At 40.9% G+C, this 15,491-nt stretch overlaps 1 protein-coding gene across 1 annotated transcript; it reads left to right on the forward strand.

The window, feature by feature from the left end:
• Positions 1–82: 82 nt before the first annotated feature.
• On the forward strand, positions 83–11,287 carry LOC138981781 (THO complex subunit 3-like). The gene is made up of 6 exons (XM_070354858.1): positions 83–354; positions 1,131–1,287; positions 3,928–4,132; positions 6,379–6,540; positions 7,905–8,005; positions 9,157–11,287. Exons 1-6 carry the CDS (start codon positions 178–180, stop codon positions 9,315–9,317), a joined length of 963 nt encoding a protein of 320 aa, XP_070210959.1. The 5' UTR covers positions 83–177; the 3' UTR covers positions 9,318–11,287.
• Positions 11,288–15,491: the final 4,204 nt, after the last annotated feature.

The following is a 15,491-nucleotide window of genomic DNA, read 5'->3' on the forward strand; positions in this document are numbered from 1 at the left end:
CGCCTCTCTCTCTCTCCGAGTCTCTCTCTCTCTCACACACACACACACACACACACACCACACGCACACACGGCACACACATTATTTTACCGTCATGTGCCTGTGAAAGAGTGCCAGGGGACTGTACTCTCTATCTTATCCTTGAAAAGGGGGATTACCAAACCGGCAACATTGAAAATGGCGAGCCACGCTGAGCAAATGCAAAAGCATTTTCAAGCCAACAACAGAACCCGTGACATTCAGATCCATACGGCCAAGGTGCATTCGGTAGCCTGGAGCGCAGATGGCAGAAGGCTAGCCTCAGGATCATTTGACAAGACGGTTGCCATCTATGTTGTGGAGAGGGAACGCTTGGTTGGTGATTTTATTTGGTTCATGAAAATGAAATTGACAGTGCTGTTCCGACTCATCATGCACAGTGACATTCTGAGTTATTCCAAATTAGCGGACTTTAGTGTGAATGGTTGCTAGTGATCTCATCCAAGTTTTTAACAACTACTCTTTGCAAGTATGAATTAGTCAAGTGGGTAAGGTAAGTGATCTTCAGCGCTGAGACTGCCGTCATCATCAGGGCTGCCCCAACTGCCAACACGGACCACTTGCAGAGCTCAGTTTTTAACATTTTAATAAGTCACTAAGAGTGAAAAGACATTGATGTGACGGGACTGTATAATATATGACTTGTCCCACCAAAGTCAGGACTTTTATTGTACTCAAAATTATTATTATGCGCTCTCCCGCATCCGTTGCGAAGATGACCAACAGTGGTTCCTGCAACGTAAAGAATCCAGATCCAGGTAGGGTGATCTACTAATCATTATTGAAGAATAGCACTATAGCAGTGATGCATACATTACATATGTCATTTTTTGTGTGTATCACACTGTCAGTGTGTGGATCACTGGATGTGAGTGAGAGAGAAGAGAACTGTCTCAGTACGTGAATAAGGATAATGCAAGGTGGACTCTTGATCAAGCTCCTAAACAACTACTTTTTAACGCTGTAAATAAGTGGTTATATGGTGAGTGTGATAAAATGATCCAGGGAATGTAGCATTTTTAGCTTAATGTCACTTGAATAATGTTATACTGTTGAGCTTTACGTTCTTGTGATGGTTTTTTCTGTTTCAGAATAAAGAACACATTTTTCGTGGCCATGGTGACAGTGTTGATCAGTTGTGTTGGCATCCATCAAATCCAGATCTCTTGGCCACAGCATCTGGTGACAAAACTGTTCGCATTTGGGATGCACGCAGTAGTAAGGCAGCAGCAGTTATCAACACAAAAGGTATAACTATCTTTCCTGCGTAGCGAAACCCTGGGTCTGGGTGTATTCTTCTTGGAAATGAAACATTAATTGTCAAAAAATTGAGTTTGTATTGGTTTCTCAATATACTGAATTAATGTAAGTCTTGTCAGAGGATAAATAGGTCAAATAAGTATGACAAGATGACGCAGTAGTCCTTTCATCATTTCAGCTGCTGTTCGGCAGAGTGTGTCTAGTGGTGTTGAGTATGAACTAATTTGAATAATGTATCTAGCTCTACATTTTGTGTTCAAGTTAGATGAGACACCTCTGGATTGTAGAGAGCTGTTTGTGATAGGGTGTGACTGCTGTTGTCTCCTGGTATATTGTATACTAGATGATTACCCGCTTCGCCGGGAAGAAGTAGAGCCGAATACCAGGCTGCGCCTGGGACCCGGCAAAGCCGGGTGTACGCCGGCTTTGCCGGCGCACGAAGGAAAGGAGATAAACGCGCAAAACACTGGAGACCTTCTAAAAATAGTAACGTGCAGTGACCTTCCAAAAATAGTAACCTACTAACGGGAATATGCATTGACGCCACACGAAGGAAGGGAGATAAGATAAACGCGCAAAACACTGGAGACCTTCTAAAAATAGTAACGTGCAGTGACCTTCTAAAAATAGTAACGTACTAACGGGAATATGGATTGACGCCACACGAAGGAAGGGAGATAAACGCAAAACACTGGAGAAGATAAGGAAGAGTTACTGGGAATGGTGAAATGAACAGAAAAACCTAAATCGGTTCAGCGCTGCGCGCTGAGAGCACGTGTTGAAAATTCTCATCGACCAGGTTGTGTCCGGGATCTAGCTGAATATGCCCACCAAATTTGAAGCAGATCCATCCAGAACTTTGGCCGTGCATGGCGAACAGACACACACACAGACACAAGTCGTATATATAGATGCTCTTGCAATTGGAAACCTTTGAGGTCGGCAAAATTGCCACCATCAGATTTTTTATGGGGGCTATCGATCTATATATATATATACGACTAGTGTCTGTCTGTCTGTCTGTTCGCGATGCACGGCCAAAGTTCTCGGTGGATCTTTTTCAAAGTTGGACACCGTATTCAGCTACACCCCGAACACAACCTCATCGATGAGATATTTCAACACGTGCTCTCAGCGCGCAGCGTTTGTCGCGCTGAACCGATTTTGTTTTGTTTTTGTCGGGATCCACTACCAGTAACTCTTCCTTATCTTCTCCAGTGTTTTCAGCCGCGATTATCTCCCTTCCTCCGTGTGGCGTCAATCCATATTCCCGTTACCACGTTACTATTTTCAGAAGGTCACTGCACGTTAATATTTTTAGAAGGTCTCCAGTGTTTTGCGCGTTTCGCCGGCGTACACCCGGCAAAGCCGGGTCCCAGGCGCAGCCTGGTATTCGGCTCTACTTCTTCCCGGCGAAGCCGGTACCCGGCGAAGCGGGTAATCATCTAGTATATATATATATATAGTATATTAACTTAGCCCAAACTTCTGTTTGTCTCCAAAGGTAATAAAAAGTGTTTTGTGCTCTTGATTACATACCAGGAATGCACATTTCTGGGCACATGTTTAGAGCAAAACTTAGAAATAGAAGACTGTATTGGGAAGTGTCTTTAGTTTGTGTGGAGACTCAGTAATCTCAGATAATGTTATTGTTAAAATACATGTAGTAATAATTAAAATGATAGCTTTCACAAACTTTGGGATTCCATGGCACACTGAACCTTTTTGACGTTATGCATCTTTCCCACAGTTGGAGATAGAATTTGCATAATTGAAAACAGACTACTGTGCTGCAATCTCAAAGGCACAGTAAGCCTTCCGTAATCCATCACAGATACTGTCAGGCTTTTACACACAGTACAAATACCCTTTCATTTAAACACTCACCGCTTGAGAACATCCTAGGTGCCCTCCGTAAAGAGCGAGTAATTTTCAAAGTGTAGTCGTCAGTTTATGATTTCAATGCGACTTGCTGTAAGCTTATCTGCAATAGCACGTTATTATGTACCTCTGAATCTAAACGCAACAAACGGCTGCGATTCACACGTACTCTAGCGATGGCTTTTGACTGTTCAGAGGAACTGGCGATAGGCATAACCGTCGTCTGCTATGAGAACTACGACCTTGCATGACCCTGCTTCCAGGCTTTTCTTTTTTCAAACTTTCAAAACTTCGAATTGTACTGATATTGTCTTGATGAAAAAAGAATTCTTTTATGATTTAAGAATGTTTGTGTAACAAGCTGTCAATTTATTATTTAGATTTTAAAAGTTAGGTCTAACGCCAAAACCCACCGTCCGATTGTCTGATCAGACAATCCGCAAAATCAATTCTTTGAAAATTGCTCACTCTTTACGTAGGGCACCTAGGATGTTCTCAAGCGGTGAGTGTTTAAACGAAAGCGTGTTTGTACTGTGTGTAAAAGCCTGACAGTATCTGTGATGGTTTACGGGAGACGTGCTGTGCTTTTAAAAGATAAAGTGGCAAAGAAGAGACTAATTTGCTGCATCCAGTGATTCCACAGTGCATAGCTTTTAAAAGCAGAGTCTTGGAATAAATTCTTTTTTATTTGTCAGCATAATTATTATTATATATAATAATATATACTTAAGATTTTGTCATCCACAGGGGAGAACATCAACATTTGCTGGTCACCAGATGGCAGCACAATAGCTGTCGGAAACAAAGATGACCTTGTCACATTCCTTGACGTACGATCAGCAAGATCTCGAGCAGAGGAGCAGTACAAGTTTGAAGTGAATGAAATATCTTGGAACAACGAAGGAGACTTGTTCTTTCTTACTTCAGGAAATGGCAGCATTCACATCTTCAGGTAAGCTCTAGCTTTTCTCTTGATACTGGAATACATATAATAAGTATAACCTGTCAAATAAGGACACCCTTGAAAAGTGTCCTTATTCTGCAGGTGTCCTTATTTTACAGGTTCAAGCAAATGTGGTTGCGAAAAGGAAAGTGCTATATTGTATGTACATATTTAAGAGTTAAAAAAATAACAAGTAAAAACAGTGAAATACAGTATTTTATTACCAGTTGTAACAGATCCAGTCCACAGAGAAGGACAAAATGATTAGCACGCTTTGTTGAAAACCATTGGAAAACAGCATCATTTAGTTCCTCATAATCAGTTGCCTTCTTCGAAATCCACTTTTGATCTGCTCGACCGTCTCCCGATTCCCACAAAGCCATAATTTTTTCTCTGTCTATGCTGACTTTTGAAATCTGCGTCCTTCCACAGCCCAGCTCTTGCGCGATCGATCAGCATGATTGTCCGCTCTGCAGCTTTTTCACCACAGACACTCGTTGCTCTAAAGTGAGAGCGTTTCGTTCCTTCCGCAACCTAGAAGCCATCATGATTCATTCAAACTTCGGCAAAAAGCGACTGAATCAGCTGTGCAAGTGTGTGAGAATCTTTGATGTTGTTTACAAATGTACCAACTTCCGTAGAATACTTTCGATGCATTTCATTGGCTATGAGGTTGCTGACCAATCGCTAATAAGCTTGTTTCAGTTTCAGCTCAAAGCCGACCAATCGCGATTAAGCTTCTTTTACCTCTCAAATCAAATCAAGCTTGCGAGAGAGAGAAGACAGTCAATCGCAATGATGTTTGGAAGTTAAACGAACATCCTTTTTCCGTATTGAGCAGTTACACAATTTAGTAGGGACCTAAAATAGCGTCCGCGTCCGTAATTCCGAGGTGTCCGCTAAGTACAGTGATTTTAATGAAGGAAACGATCCGTGCCAATAAAGACTGTCCGTATTGTGCGAGTGGCCGTTAAGTCCAGTGACCGCATTCTACAGGTTTTACTGTACATATGAAATTTCTTAGCATGGTATGTAAAGCTTTACTGAGTGAAGAAAGCACAAAATATTAATCTGAAGTTCATACTCTAAGGACTTCAGTAGCTGGGCTGTGCTGTTTTTGAGTTCACGAAAGTAACCTCTGATCACATGCTCCCTGGGAAACTTCTGTAACGATACTAACATGAATTTAGGAAATGTGCCCAGAAACCAGAAGAAATAACGGTTTAAAGTTGAGGAATGTCTGGTACAGAACTGTGGGAATGGAGTCTTAAAAAGAAAAAGCATATGTGCACGTCCGTGATACTGGGTAACACTAACAGTAACAAAATTAGTGAGTGATTAACTTTGCTGGTCTATAAACTTGCTCTCACAAAGCCTTGGACTCAGTTGATGGTTTCATGTGATGTAGGACAACTTTGTCTGATCCAATAAAACGTGTTTGCAAAAACAGTTGTGTTTGTGAATTTTTTAAATATTTTTGTTTATCAAAGCATGGCCTCAAAAGGGCGCCTAAAAGGGGGACATGAACAAAGCTTCTCACTTCTATGCACTGGTGTTTTTGTTAGAAACACCAAAGATCATTTGTTGGGACATATGCTTTGAGGTTAGGGTACATTTTTCCAATAAAAACACAGAAAATAATATAACACTTAGTTATTTCAGATTTAGATGGAATTGAAAAAAGCCTTGTCGTAAGTTACTTTCGTTTCCATAAACAATGCAGGGAGAATAAATTGTCTAAAGTACTAACATGTACTAACGCGCACATTTTACAGGAACAACATTATTTTGTATGCTGAATTATAACTTACTTAATTAATTGAGCAATAGATCTTTCAAAAATATCAATGATCGGCGATAAACGCAGACAATTTTCCGATCTCACTTGGTTTCGTTTCCTTCTGTAATGTGCGCAAAGCACACTAACTGACTTCACGCAGTCAACCCCACCCAATTGTCAATGTGTTGTGATGAAATAGATGCTCGAGAACCTTCAATTTTTTGTCTTTGGAATATCTGATTGAAAACAGGTCTTTTGTATGTGGACAAGCCTGTTTAAGTTTGATTATTGATACTTTTTTGTCAAAGTACTCATGTCCCAAAACTGTTACCAAGTATCATGGACGTGCACATATGAATAAAAGCTCTCAAACATTAAGACTTTCAATCTGACTTATTTCAGAGTTATTAGTTTTAATAAAGAAAACACATGTTTATGGAAGAATAGCATTCCTTTAAACGCTGTCTGTTTCCAGCTATCCAGACCTGAAGCTGCAGCATGTTCTCAATGCTCACCCGGCCAACTGCATCTGCATAGAGTTCGACCCCACTGGTCATTACTTTGCCACTGGCAGTGCTGATGCCTTGGTCAGCCTGTGGGACCTCCACGACCTTGTCTGTGTGCGCACCTTTGCAAGGTAATTTACTGCATGTTGGGATGCTTCCCTCTCATCTAAGCCTTAGCTTGACAATGATAAAGCGTCGTAGCGAAGCCATTATTGTACCTGTGGTACCACTGCTACTTTCTCTTAAAGTGTACCTCTTTGGGAGGTTATTGCATGATGTGAATATGTTCCCTTTTGGTGTAGCCTAATATAACACAATCATGAAGACCCCTGCTACATTATCTACGTGCACATATTTGCAAGGTAAACAAGAAATTCCTTCGAGGTAGGAAAAACACCCCCGTTGGTCAAAGGGAAATAACCATTCTCACTGCCACCAACTGAGAAGGTTATTTCCCTTTGACCATTAATATGTCACTCTATAAGTCCTTGTAGAATCTTAATCCACCAATAACTCCCTAACCGTGTGTTTGACTGGTCCCAATTTTTGTAAGGACCGTCTCAGGAATGTATAGAACCTGTTCACCAAGTTTGGTGATGATCGGTCCGTTCATTCTTGAGATCTATATGCGAACACAAACACACAAACACACAAACACATCGAGCGAAACCTATACACACCCCTATACCGGGGGTGTAAATATGTATATTGCTTGTTGGGAGTTGGCCTGTCCACTCATCACTTCTGTCTTAGTAGCCAACCATGTCATTATTTGTTTGTTTGTACATTGAAGAACAGATTAAACAAATTTATGGAAATGGAACTGTCACAGTCTTTTACCCTTGTCACGATATTCTGAATCCGAAATACATTCACTATGAACAATGAGCATAAGAGAGACTTTTCCAAATTCTAACAGCTCAGATAGTGAGCTTAACACTTTCTACCCCACCTATGTTGACCAAGTTTTTTTTTTTAGCCGAGATCAGCTGTGCTGCAGCAGGTCACTCAGAATTGTAGTAACTGTGTTGTAACTGTGTATCAACACGCTGGAATGCAGGCGTTAGATCGATGTTACAAGAAACGACTGAAACTAACAGTCTAAGCGGATATATCCGTACCTGGTCAGATAGAGCCATATGAGTGGGTTTGGATATATCCGTACCTGGGAGACAATGAGTTAACTAATTGGTTGCTAATGTTTCCTTACACAATCAGGCTACAGTGGGTGGTATATAATTTGAAGATAATCATGGCTGAATCAGAACAGGCACAGAAAGCCCAGCAATTGATAAAGGTAGATTACTTGATTCTGTCTCTGTGGTGTGTTTTTGTGTGTGTGTCTGCGTCTGTGTGTTTGTGTGTTTGTAGATTAAGCAGGCATGAATTGGAATACCCTGTCATGCAGCAAATAAGTTTGCTTTGTTATTGATGTGTAAAAATGTGCTGTACACCCCGTTTTGAGATGTGACGTGTTTAACCCATTGTGTTGCAGGTTAGACTGGCCCATTCGCACACTCAGTTTTAGCCATGACGGCAAGATGATTGCCTCAGCATCCGAGGATCTTGTCATCGACATTGCTGAGGTAGAAACAGGTAAGATGCAATCCTCACCTCACCAGGTTTGCTCAGGTTGTGTCAACTATGACAAGGTATTTTGTGCATGGGTATACATTTTTGTCGGACAGTACAGTGGAGTCCAGCTATAACGAACCTGGGTATAACGAAATCCCTCTTTTAACAAACTGCCATTGATTTCCCGGCAGACAGCCTTCTATTTCTTACTTGTTACTTTCCGGCTACATCGAACCTTTTGAACTCGTTTGCATAACGAACCCCTCTTTTAACAAACACGTTTTCATCACCCCAGAGCCGTTTTGTCTCTAAAAGTCACAAGGCTACAACGAACTGATGTCAATAATTGTCTCCAAAGACAAAAATACACAAACACAAGTGCACATCGCGTGATGAGCGAACTCTGAACAAACTAACAGCGGGAGGTGCACGGAACAGATCGAACCAAAACCGAAAGTTGTGATGACGTCATGACATTTTGCAATGTACGTCAGCGAAGCTCGTGCACATGTGGTCTGTCTTGCTAAAAACAATGGCTGACGAACATGGTTTGGAAATCTGGAACTGTTTTTTTGTTTTCTCCGATCCGTGACCGAGTGACGCGATATAGAACCACGCGTTCGTTTGAATCAATACTCTCCTCAGGCAGTGAAGTCTCCTAAATTGCTCAACACTGTGGACAGTCCGGAGTGCAGTTATGTCCCGTGCATGAGCGAGTCAAAGTTTTATCGTGAAAACTGACGCTTTTCATGCACCTCCCGCTGTTAGTTTTCCTCTCTCTATGGATTATATTATGAAGCTGTTGAAAACATGCAGAGATTGTACTCTCCAAGGAAAGATCGATGGGACGATCATTTGAAGGTGATTGGGAAAACTTGTCTTGAGGCCATTTAGGGTTGAAAACTCTACAGCGAATTACTGATATAACGAACTAAAATGTATCTCCCTTGAGATTCGTTGTACCCGGACTCCACTGTATATACGTGGTACTCCAGATTTTTCAAGAAATAATGGTATTCTATTGGACTTTCTTTTGATTGTACTTGAGACTTTTTCTTAGCAAAGTCATTGCCATGTTCTCAAGTTTAATTGATTACTGTGACAAGGTGGCTGTATTTTGGGATAACTGGTCTTCCTGCGTTATAAGTAGTACTGCTTTTTCCCCATTTTAGGAGAGAAGATTCATGAAATACCCTGTGACACGCCCACCTTCACCGTCGCCTGGCATCCCAAACGTCACCTCCTGGCCTACGCATGTGACGACCGCAGCGACAGAGACAGGGATCGAGACTCCGGTGTTGTACGCGTTTTTGGATTCCCAAATGACTCATGATGATGCTTGCAAAAACGAGGTTCGGGGCTTTTCAAACTCTGGAACATTCAGGGCTTTTGAAATTCTGGAACACTCGGGGCTTTTGAAGGTCTAATACATTCAGGGATTTAGAAAGCCTGGAATGTTCAGGGCTCTTGAAAGTTTGGAACGTTCAGGACATCCTGGGCTTTTTGAAAGTCAAGAACGTTCAGTTAACCCATTCCTTTACATGTAAAATCCAGTGTTGTCTACTTAGATTCCAGAGCAACATAGGCATGAAGAGCAAACAGAAAAGTAACAACACTGGTTTGTAAGAAGGATGGAAGTCAGAATTTTGACTCGGCGTCATAGTGTCCAGTTGACACTAGCGGGCTCTGCTTTAAAAAAAAAAAAAGACTTTTTTCTCAGGTGGTTTGAAGCACTCTGGAACCTGCTTTGCTAAAACCAAACCTTTCACTTTTTTTTCCCTGGAAAAAAAAAACAACAGAAAAAAACCCCAAAGCAGAATTGAAGTTGATCTGTGCATTGCTAATTGGAGGGTTTACAGAATTCTGTTTTAGTCAGCTGATGAAAATGATGTCTCTTGAGTCCTGTTGTCTTGTGTGTTCAGGTAAATTGACCTGTTAAACATGTGTTGGCTGAAGTGAGGTTGCGGAGATCTTGCATTGCAGTTTGGTGCTAAATAGATATCAGAAACACTGATTGTGAACACACAATTTGACTACAATAGTACCCCTCTTTTAAATCTGAGAAATTCAGGTATTGAAATGAAGGTTAATGTGCAAAATTTTGAACAGAAAATGTCAGAAATCAGGGTCTTAAAAGGAGAGAGGGTTTAACCCCTTCACTGCCCAGCACGTACTAGATACGTGGTCATGTTTGGTTTGTCATACGCCCATACACTACTAGGTATGTGGCATTTACATCAGCACTTTTCAGGACATTTGTGAAAACTAAATGGGAGGTAACCACTGTCCAACTTCTTGTTGGGGTTTAAACACAGTTCTTTCCCATTGACCGTTCAGATAAGTTAGTACCACGTGGTAAAAACATTTTTAGAAGTTTTTTCCGATCTATAAGATTCAAAATGGCGGCCGAAAGTCGGACATCAACTCGTAGACCTGTTTTCAAATGATACAGTGTTCTGGAAGCTCTACAAGAAGTGACTTATGGATTACCACACAGAAGAATACTGTTATGGGCTGTAATGTGAGTACCTGATGTTTGACACCAGTTTTAGCTGTGTTTTCTGCGGTTTTACATGCTGCAGTGTGTGTGTGAAAGTTTGGAAACTGTAATTTTTGACAAAAATGGTCATATCGATTTTTACTATAACAATCACAAACAAAGTCCAATGATCATGTTATCAGATAATAGCCAAGGGTGTAAGCAAACCACATGCCAAAGATCTAAGAGATATCTCAATAAATGATTGAGCAGTGAACAGATTAGTGAACCTACCGAAGAAAGCGAAATTTGCTCTGGCGCACAGCAATACCAAAATGCTGTTATACTGTGGCAGTGAAGGGGTTAACCCTTTCGCTGCCTGTAGGAGGTCAGCTGGGTACCTCGCTTTAATGTGCAACAAACCGTTCAATAAACAAGAGAATAAGAAGAAAAACAACAAACGATGTGTGTGTGTGTGTGTGTTCATTTAAATACATTAAGGACACACTGTTACAATGTAGTTGTCATTTCAGGTAAACAAAGGTAATACTTTGTATTCAAATATTTTGTGGCAGCGAACAGAATAAATCATGGGGTCTTAAAAGGGAGGGTGTACGATTGCCAGAGCAGTGCGTGCCTAGAGATATTGAAGATCATGCAGGATTCAGTAGCACTTGTGTTTTAAACACGAAACAGCTGGCAGTCTGCATTTGTAAGATTGAGAGGGAGAGAGAGAGACTACTGTATGATTATGATGATTTGTATGCACTTGCGTGCATATATGATGGAACTGTATGTACATTTTTATGTTAAAAATACTTTTAATGCCTGCTTTTGTTTGTGCATTTCTTTTCATGTCACAACCAAATGGGTGTGTGTGTGTGGGAGGGTGTGCGCATGCAATAATAACAAAGAAATACAAGAGGCGAAGCCATCAAGGCTCACGTAAGAAATCGACAAACAGTAACACAAACTCAATCACTCCGTCACACACACACACACACACACACAGAAAGAGCATAGGTGAAGAAGCGAGACACTAGATCTAGATCTGTCTGTCTGCATGTAGCCTACTTACAAGGACACGACTGCCAACTAGTCTCGGCGCGCTCAAAATAATAATGACCGAGACTTTCAGTACTTTCTTCGCCTGACGTCTAACCCTCTTACGTCATAATGTGACGTCAATGTAATGTGACGTCTTCAAATGTTAGAGTTTCTACCACAGACATACGCACGCAACCGCAGTGCCCCACTGCGGTTATGAAATTAAAGGCCCCTCCTGTTTTTGGAACCGCAGGAGCTTTCTAGTTTGCTGTTAGGTAGATTTTTGGTTCCTCTTTCCTGTCATGCTCTCTTTTTCTTCATGAATTCTTTTCTTTTTTCTGCCTTCTTGCTCATTCACCTGTATTTTTTCCAAAAATCTCTTCTCTTGCCGCTTGTCTCGCGATTCATGTATAGTTTAATCTGTTAGTGTTCTGATGTAAGTCCAGCAGTAGATAGGTTAAGCCTATTTTAACATACTGGAAACTGGTAATCTTCCAGTAGGTATTAATTTAGTTTTACTAAAGCCTGCTGGGACACAAGTAATGGGTTAGTGCATTTGTAAACAGGAATCGCTTGACAAGTGGCCCCCTTCATCCCCCCCTTCCTCGTCCTGATATGGCTCTGCGTAGTCGGCTGGACGTTAAGCAACAAATAAACAAACAAACAAACATACGCACGCACGCACAGACAGACAAAGTTACGATCGCATAGGCTACACTTACGTGAGCCAAAAAACAGCACTTGGTGGGTTTTTTTTAAACTAAGTTTTCAACCGCATTACACTCTCCAGTGTAACAGGCTGGGGTGCAATAGGTTTTCACTCAAAAACTTTGCATTCCACACGACTTGTGTCTGTTCAAAGAAAAAAATCTGCCTGTGCAATCCTTTAGGAAACGCTTTCGGACAAAACTCACATTGATCTGTCAAGGCAAGCGATCATGGAGACAGTGGATACTGAGGGGGAATCGAGACGGGGGTCGTGGTGTCTGTGTGTAGAGCGATTCAGAGTAAACTACTGGAACGATAATATAACTTTACAAGAGATTTCCTGGGAATAATATCCCCAGACGTTTTTTTCATTTTTTGACTCACATGCGAAGCAAAAGTGAGTCTATGTACTCACCCGAGTCGTCCGTCCGGAAAACTTTAACGTTGGATATTTCTTGGACACTATTCAGTCTATCAGTACCAAATTTGGCAAGATGGTGTATGATGACAAGGCCCCAAAAAACATACATAGCATCTTGACCTTGCTTCAAGGTCAAGGTCGCAGGGGCCATAAATGTTGTCCAAAAAACAGCTATTTTTCAAATTTTCTCTGAAGTTTTTGAGATTGAATACCTCACCTATATATATGATATATAGGGCAAAGTAAGCCCCATCTTTTGATACCAGTTTAGTTTACCTTGCTTCAAGGTCAAGGTCACAGGAGCTCTTCAAAGTTGGATTGTATACATATTTTGAAGTGACCTTGACCCTGAACTATGGAAGATAACTGTTTCAAACTTAACAAGAAGAGCAAACGCTCGATCGAGTCACTTTCGCAGTTCTGAATATTATATGAGGCATCAGATGGACAGGAAGAAATTGCTATTCACAACACAATACAGATGTAAATAATTTGATGTAAAGAATAATCCTATAAAGTTTGAATCAAATCCGATGAATAGTTTCAGAGATATGATATTTCAATTTTTTTCCTTCAAGACATACCTGTGACCTTGAAAAAGGTCAAAGGTCACCAAAGCAGACGTCAAAGTGTAGAGGTCACTGGGAGTCACGTTCACATAAAATTTGAGCCCGGTCACTTTTATAGTTTCCGAGAAAAGCCCAACGTTAAGTTGTGTGTTGCCGAACAGAAAAGGCTAGTTATCTCCCTTGTTTTTCTGATAACGTTCGTAAAAGGCTACAGATGTAAATACTTTGATGTAAAGAATAATCCTACAAAGTTTCAATCACATCCGATGAACTTTGTCAAAGATATAAAATGTCTAATTTTTCCTTTGACGCTGACCTGTGACCTTGAAAAAGGTCAAAGGTCAACGAAACCATCGTTAAAGTGTAGAGGTCATTGGAGGTCACGACTAAACAAAATATGAGCCGGATCGCTTTGATAGTTTCCGAGAAAAGTCCAACGTTAAGGTGGTGTCTACGGACGGCCGGCCGGCCGGCCAGACGGCCGGCCGGACAGACTAACACTGACCGATTACATAGAGTCACTTTTTCTCAAGTGACTCAAAAATTATGTGGGGCACATGTTATGCTTTCATCATGAGACACATTTGGTCACATATGATCAAGGTCAAGGTCACTTTGACCCTTATGAAATGTGACCAAAATAAGGTAGTGAACCACTAAAAGTGACCATATCTCATGGTAGAAAGAGCCAATAAGCACCATTGTACTTCCTATGTCTTGAATTAACAGCTTTGTGTTGCATGACCTTGGATGACCTTGACCACATGTATTTTGGTATGAAAAATGTGTAAAGCAGTTCTTAGTGTATGTCATTGCTAGGTTTAGTTATTTGACCTTGACCCTGAATGTCAAGGTCATGTAAAGGTCAAGGTCAAGCATGTGAGTCGTATGGGCTTTGCCCTTCTTGTTAAATAGATGTATTTGATGACATCATATCCGGCTTTTTGTAAAAGTTGAAGTGGCACTGTCACACCCTCATTTTTCAATGAAATTGAATGAAATTTTGGCCAAACAATCTTCGACAAAGGCCGGACTTTGGTATTGCATTTCAGCTTGGAGGCTTAGAAAATAATTAATGAGTTTGGTCATTAAAAATCTGAAAATTGTAATGGAAATTGTTTTTTTATAAAACAATCCAAAAACAATTTTATATTATTCTTCATCATTTTTTTATTCCAAAAACATATAAATATGTTATATTCAGATTAACAACAAGCTCTGAAAATTAAAAATATGAAAATTATGATTAAAATTAAATTTCCGGAATCGATTTAAAAACAATTTCATCTTGTTCCTTGTTGGTTCCTGATTCCAAAAACATATAGATATGACATGTTTGCGGGCGCTGTGGCAGGGTGGTAAGACGTCGGCCTCTTAATCGGAAGGTCGAGGGTTCGAATCCCGGCCGCGGCCGCCTGGTGGGTTAAGTGTGGAGATTTTTCCCATCTCCCAGGTCAACTTATGTGCAGACCTGCTAGTGGCTTATCCCCCTTTGTGTGTACACTCAAACACAAGACCAAGTGCGCACGGAAAAGATCCTGTAATCCATGTCAGAGTTCGGTGGGTTATAGAAACACGAAAATATCCAGCATGCTTCCTCAGAAAGCGACGTATGGCTGCCTAAATGGCGGGGTAAAAACGGTCATACACGTAAAATTCCACTCGTGCAAAACACGAGTGTACGTGGGAGTTTTAGCCCACGAACGCAGAAGAAGAAGAAATGTTTGGATTAAAAACAAGCTCAGAAAGTTAAAAAGAATAGATACAGATTTAAGCGCGCTATCCTGCTAAACGGAACCGCTGCTACACTAAACTGACTGGCTTGTCAATTTCACTGCGTTATACACGTGCGAGGGATTGACGAAGCTGAATTTCTCTATGAGATAATAAAGTATTCTTATTCTTATTGTCTTGGTGAAAAAATGCAGTGCGTTCAGTTTCATTCTGTGAGTTCGACAGCATGACTAAATGTTGTATTTTCGCCTTACGCGACTTGTTTTTATCTCAAAAAACAGCATCTAATAGGAAGGTTTCCGCCAGTTATCTCTCTGAGGTTTTGGGTGCGTGCCCCTTGCGGGGGCAAAAAACATCGAGGTCACAAGCAGGGTCAAGGAGAAGGTCGGCTGGGCGGACAGGAGTATGACGGCTTACTAGTGCCAAAACCTGGTGTTACCCATTATCACGTGATAATTACCAATTAACGCTGTCAGTTACTGTTTTCATCTGTTAGTTACTAATTTTCACGGGAAAATTTCTAATTTTTATTTTCGGCACTAGCAATCC

Source organism: Littorina saxatilis, linkage group LG12 (genome assembly GCF_037325665.1).
Source record: "Littorina saxatilis isolate snail1 linkage group LG12, US_GU_Lsax_2.0, whole genome shotgun sequence".
NCBI classification, from domain to species: Eukaryota; Metazoa; Mollusca; class Gastropoda; order Littorinimorpha; family Littorinidae; genus Littorina; species Littorina saxatilis.

Bases quoted from the DNA above. Each gene is read 5' to 3' on its own strand.
- LOC138981781 (XM_070354858.1), top strand. From the start codon at position 178: ATGGCGAGCCACGCTGAGCAAATGCAAAAGCATTTTCAAGCCAACAAC. The intron at 355-1,130 runs GTTGGTGATTTT...TTTCTGTTTCAG, and splicing joins TTGTGGAGAGGGAACGCTTG to AATAAAGAACACATTTTTCG. The intron at 8,006-9,156 runs GTAAGATGCAAT...TCCCCATTTTAG, and splicing joins CATTGCTGAGGTAGAAACAG to GAGAGAAGATTCATGAAATA.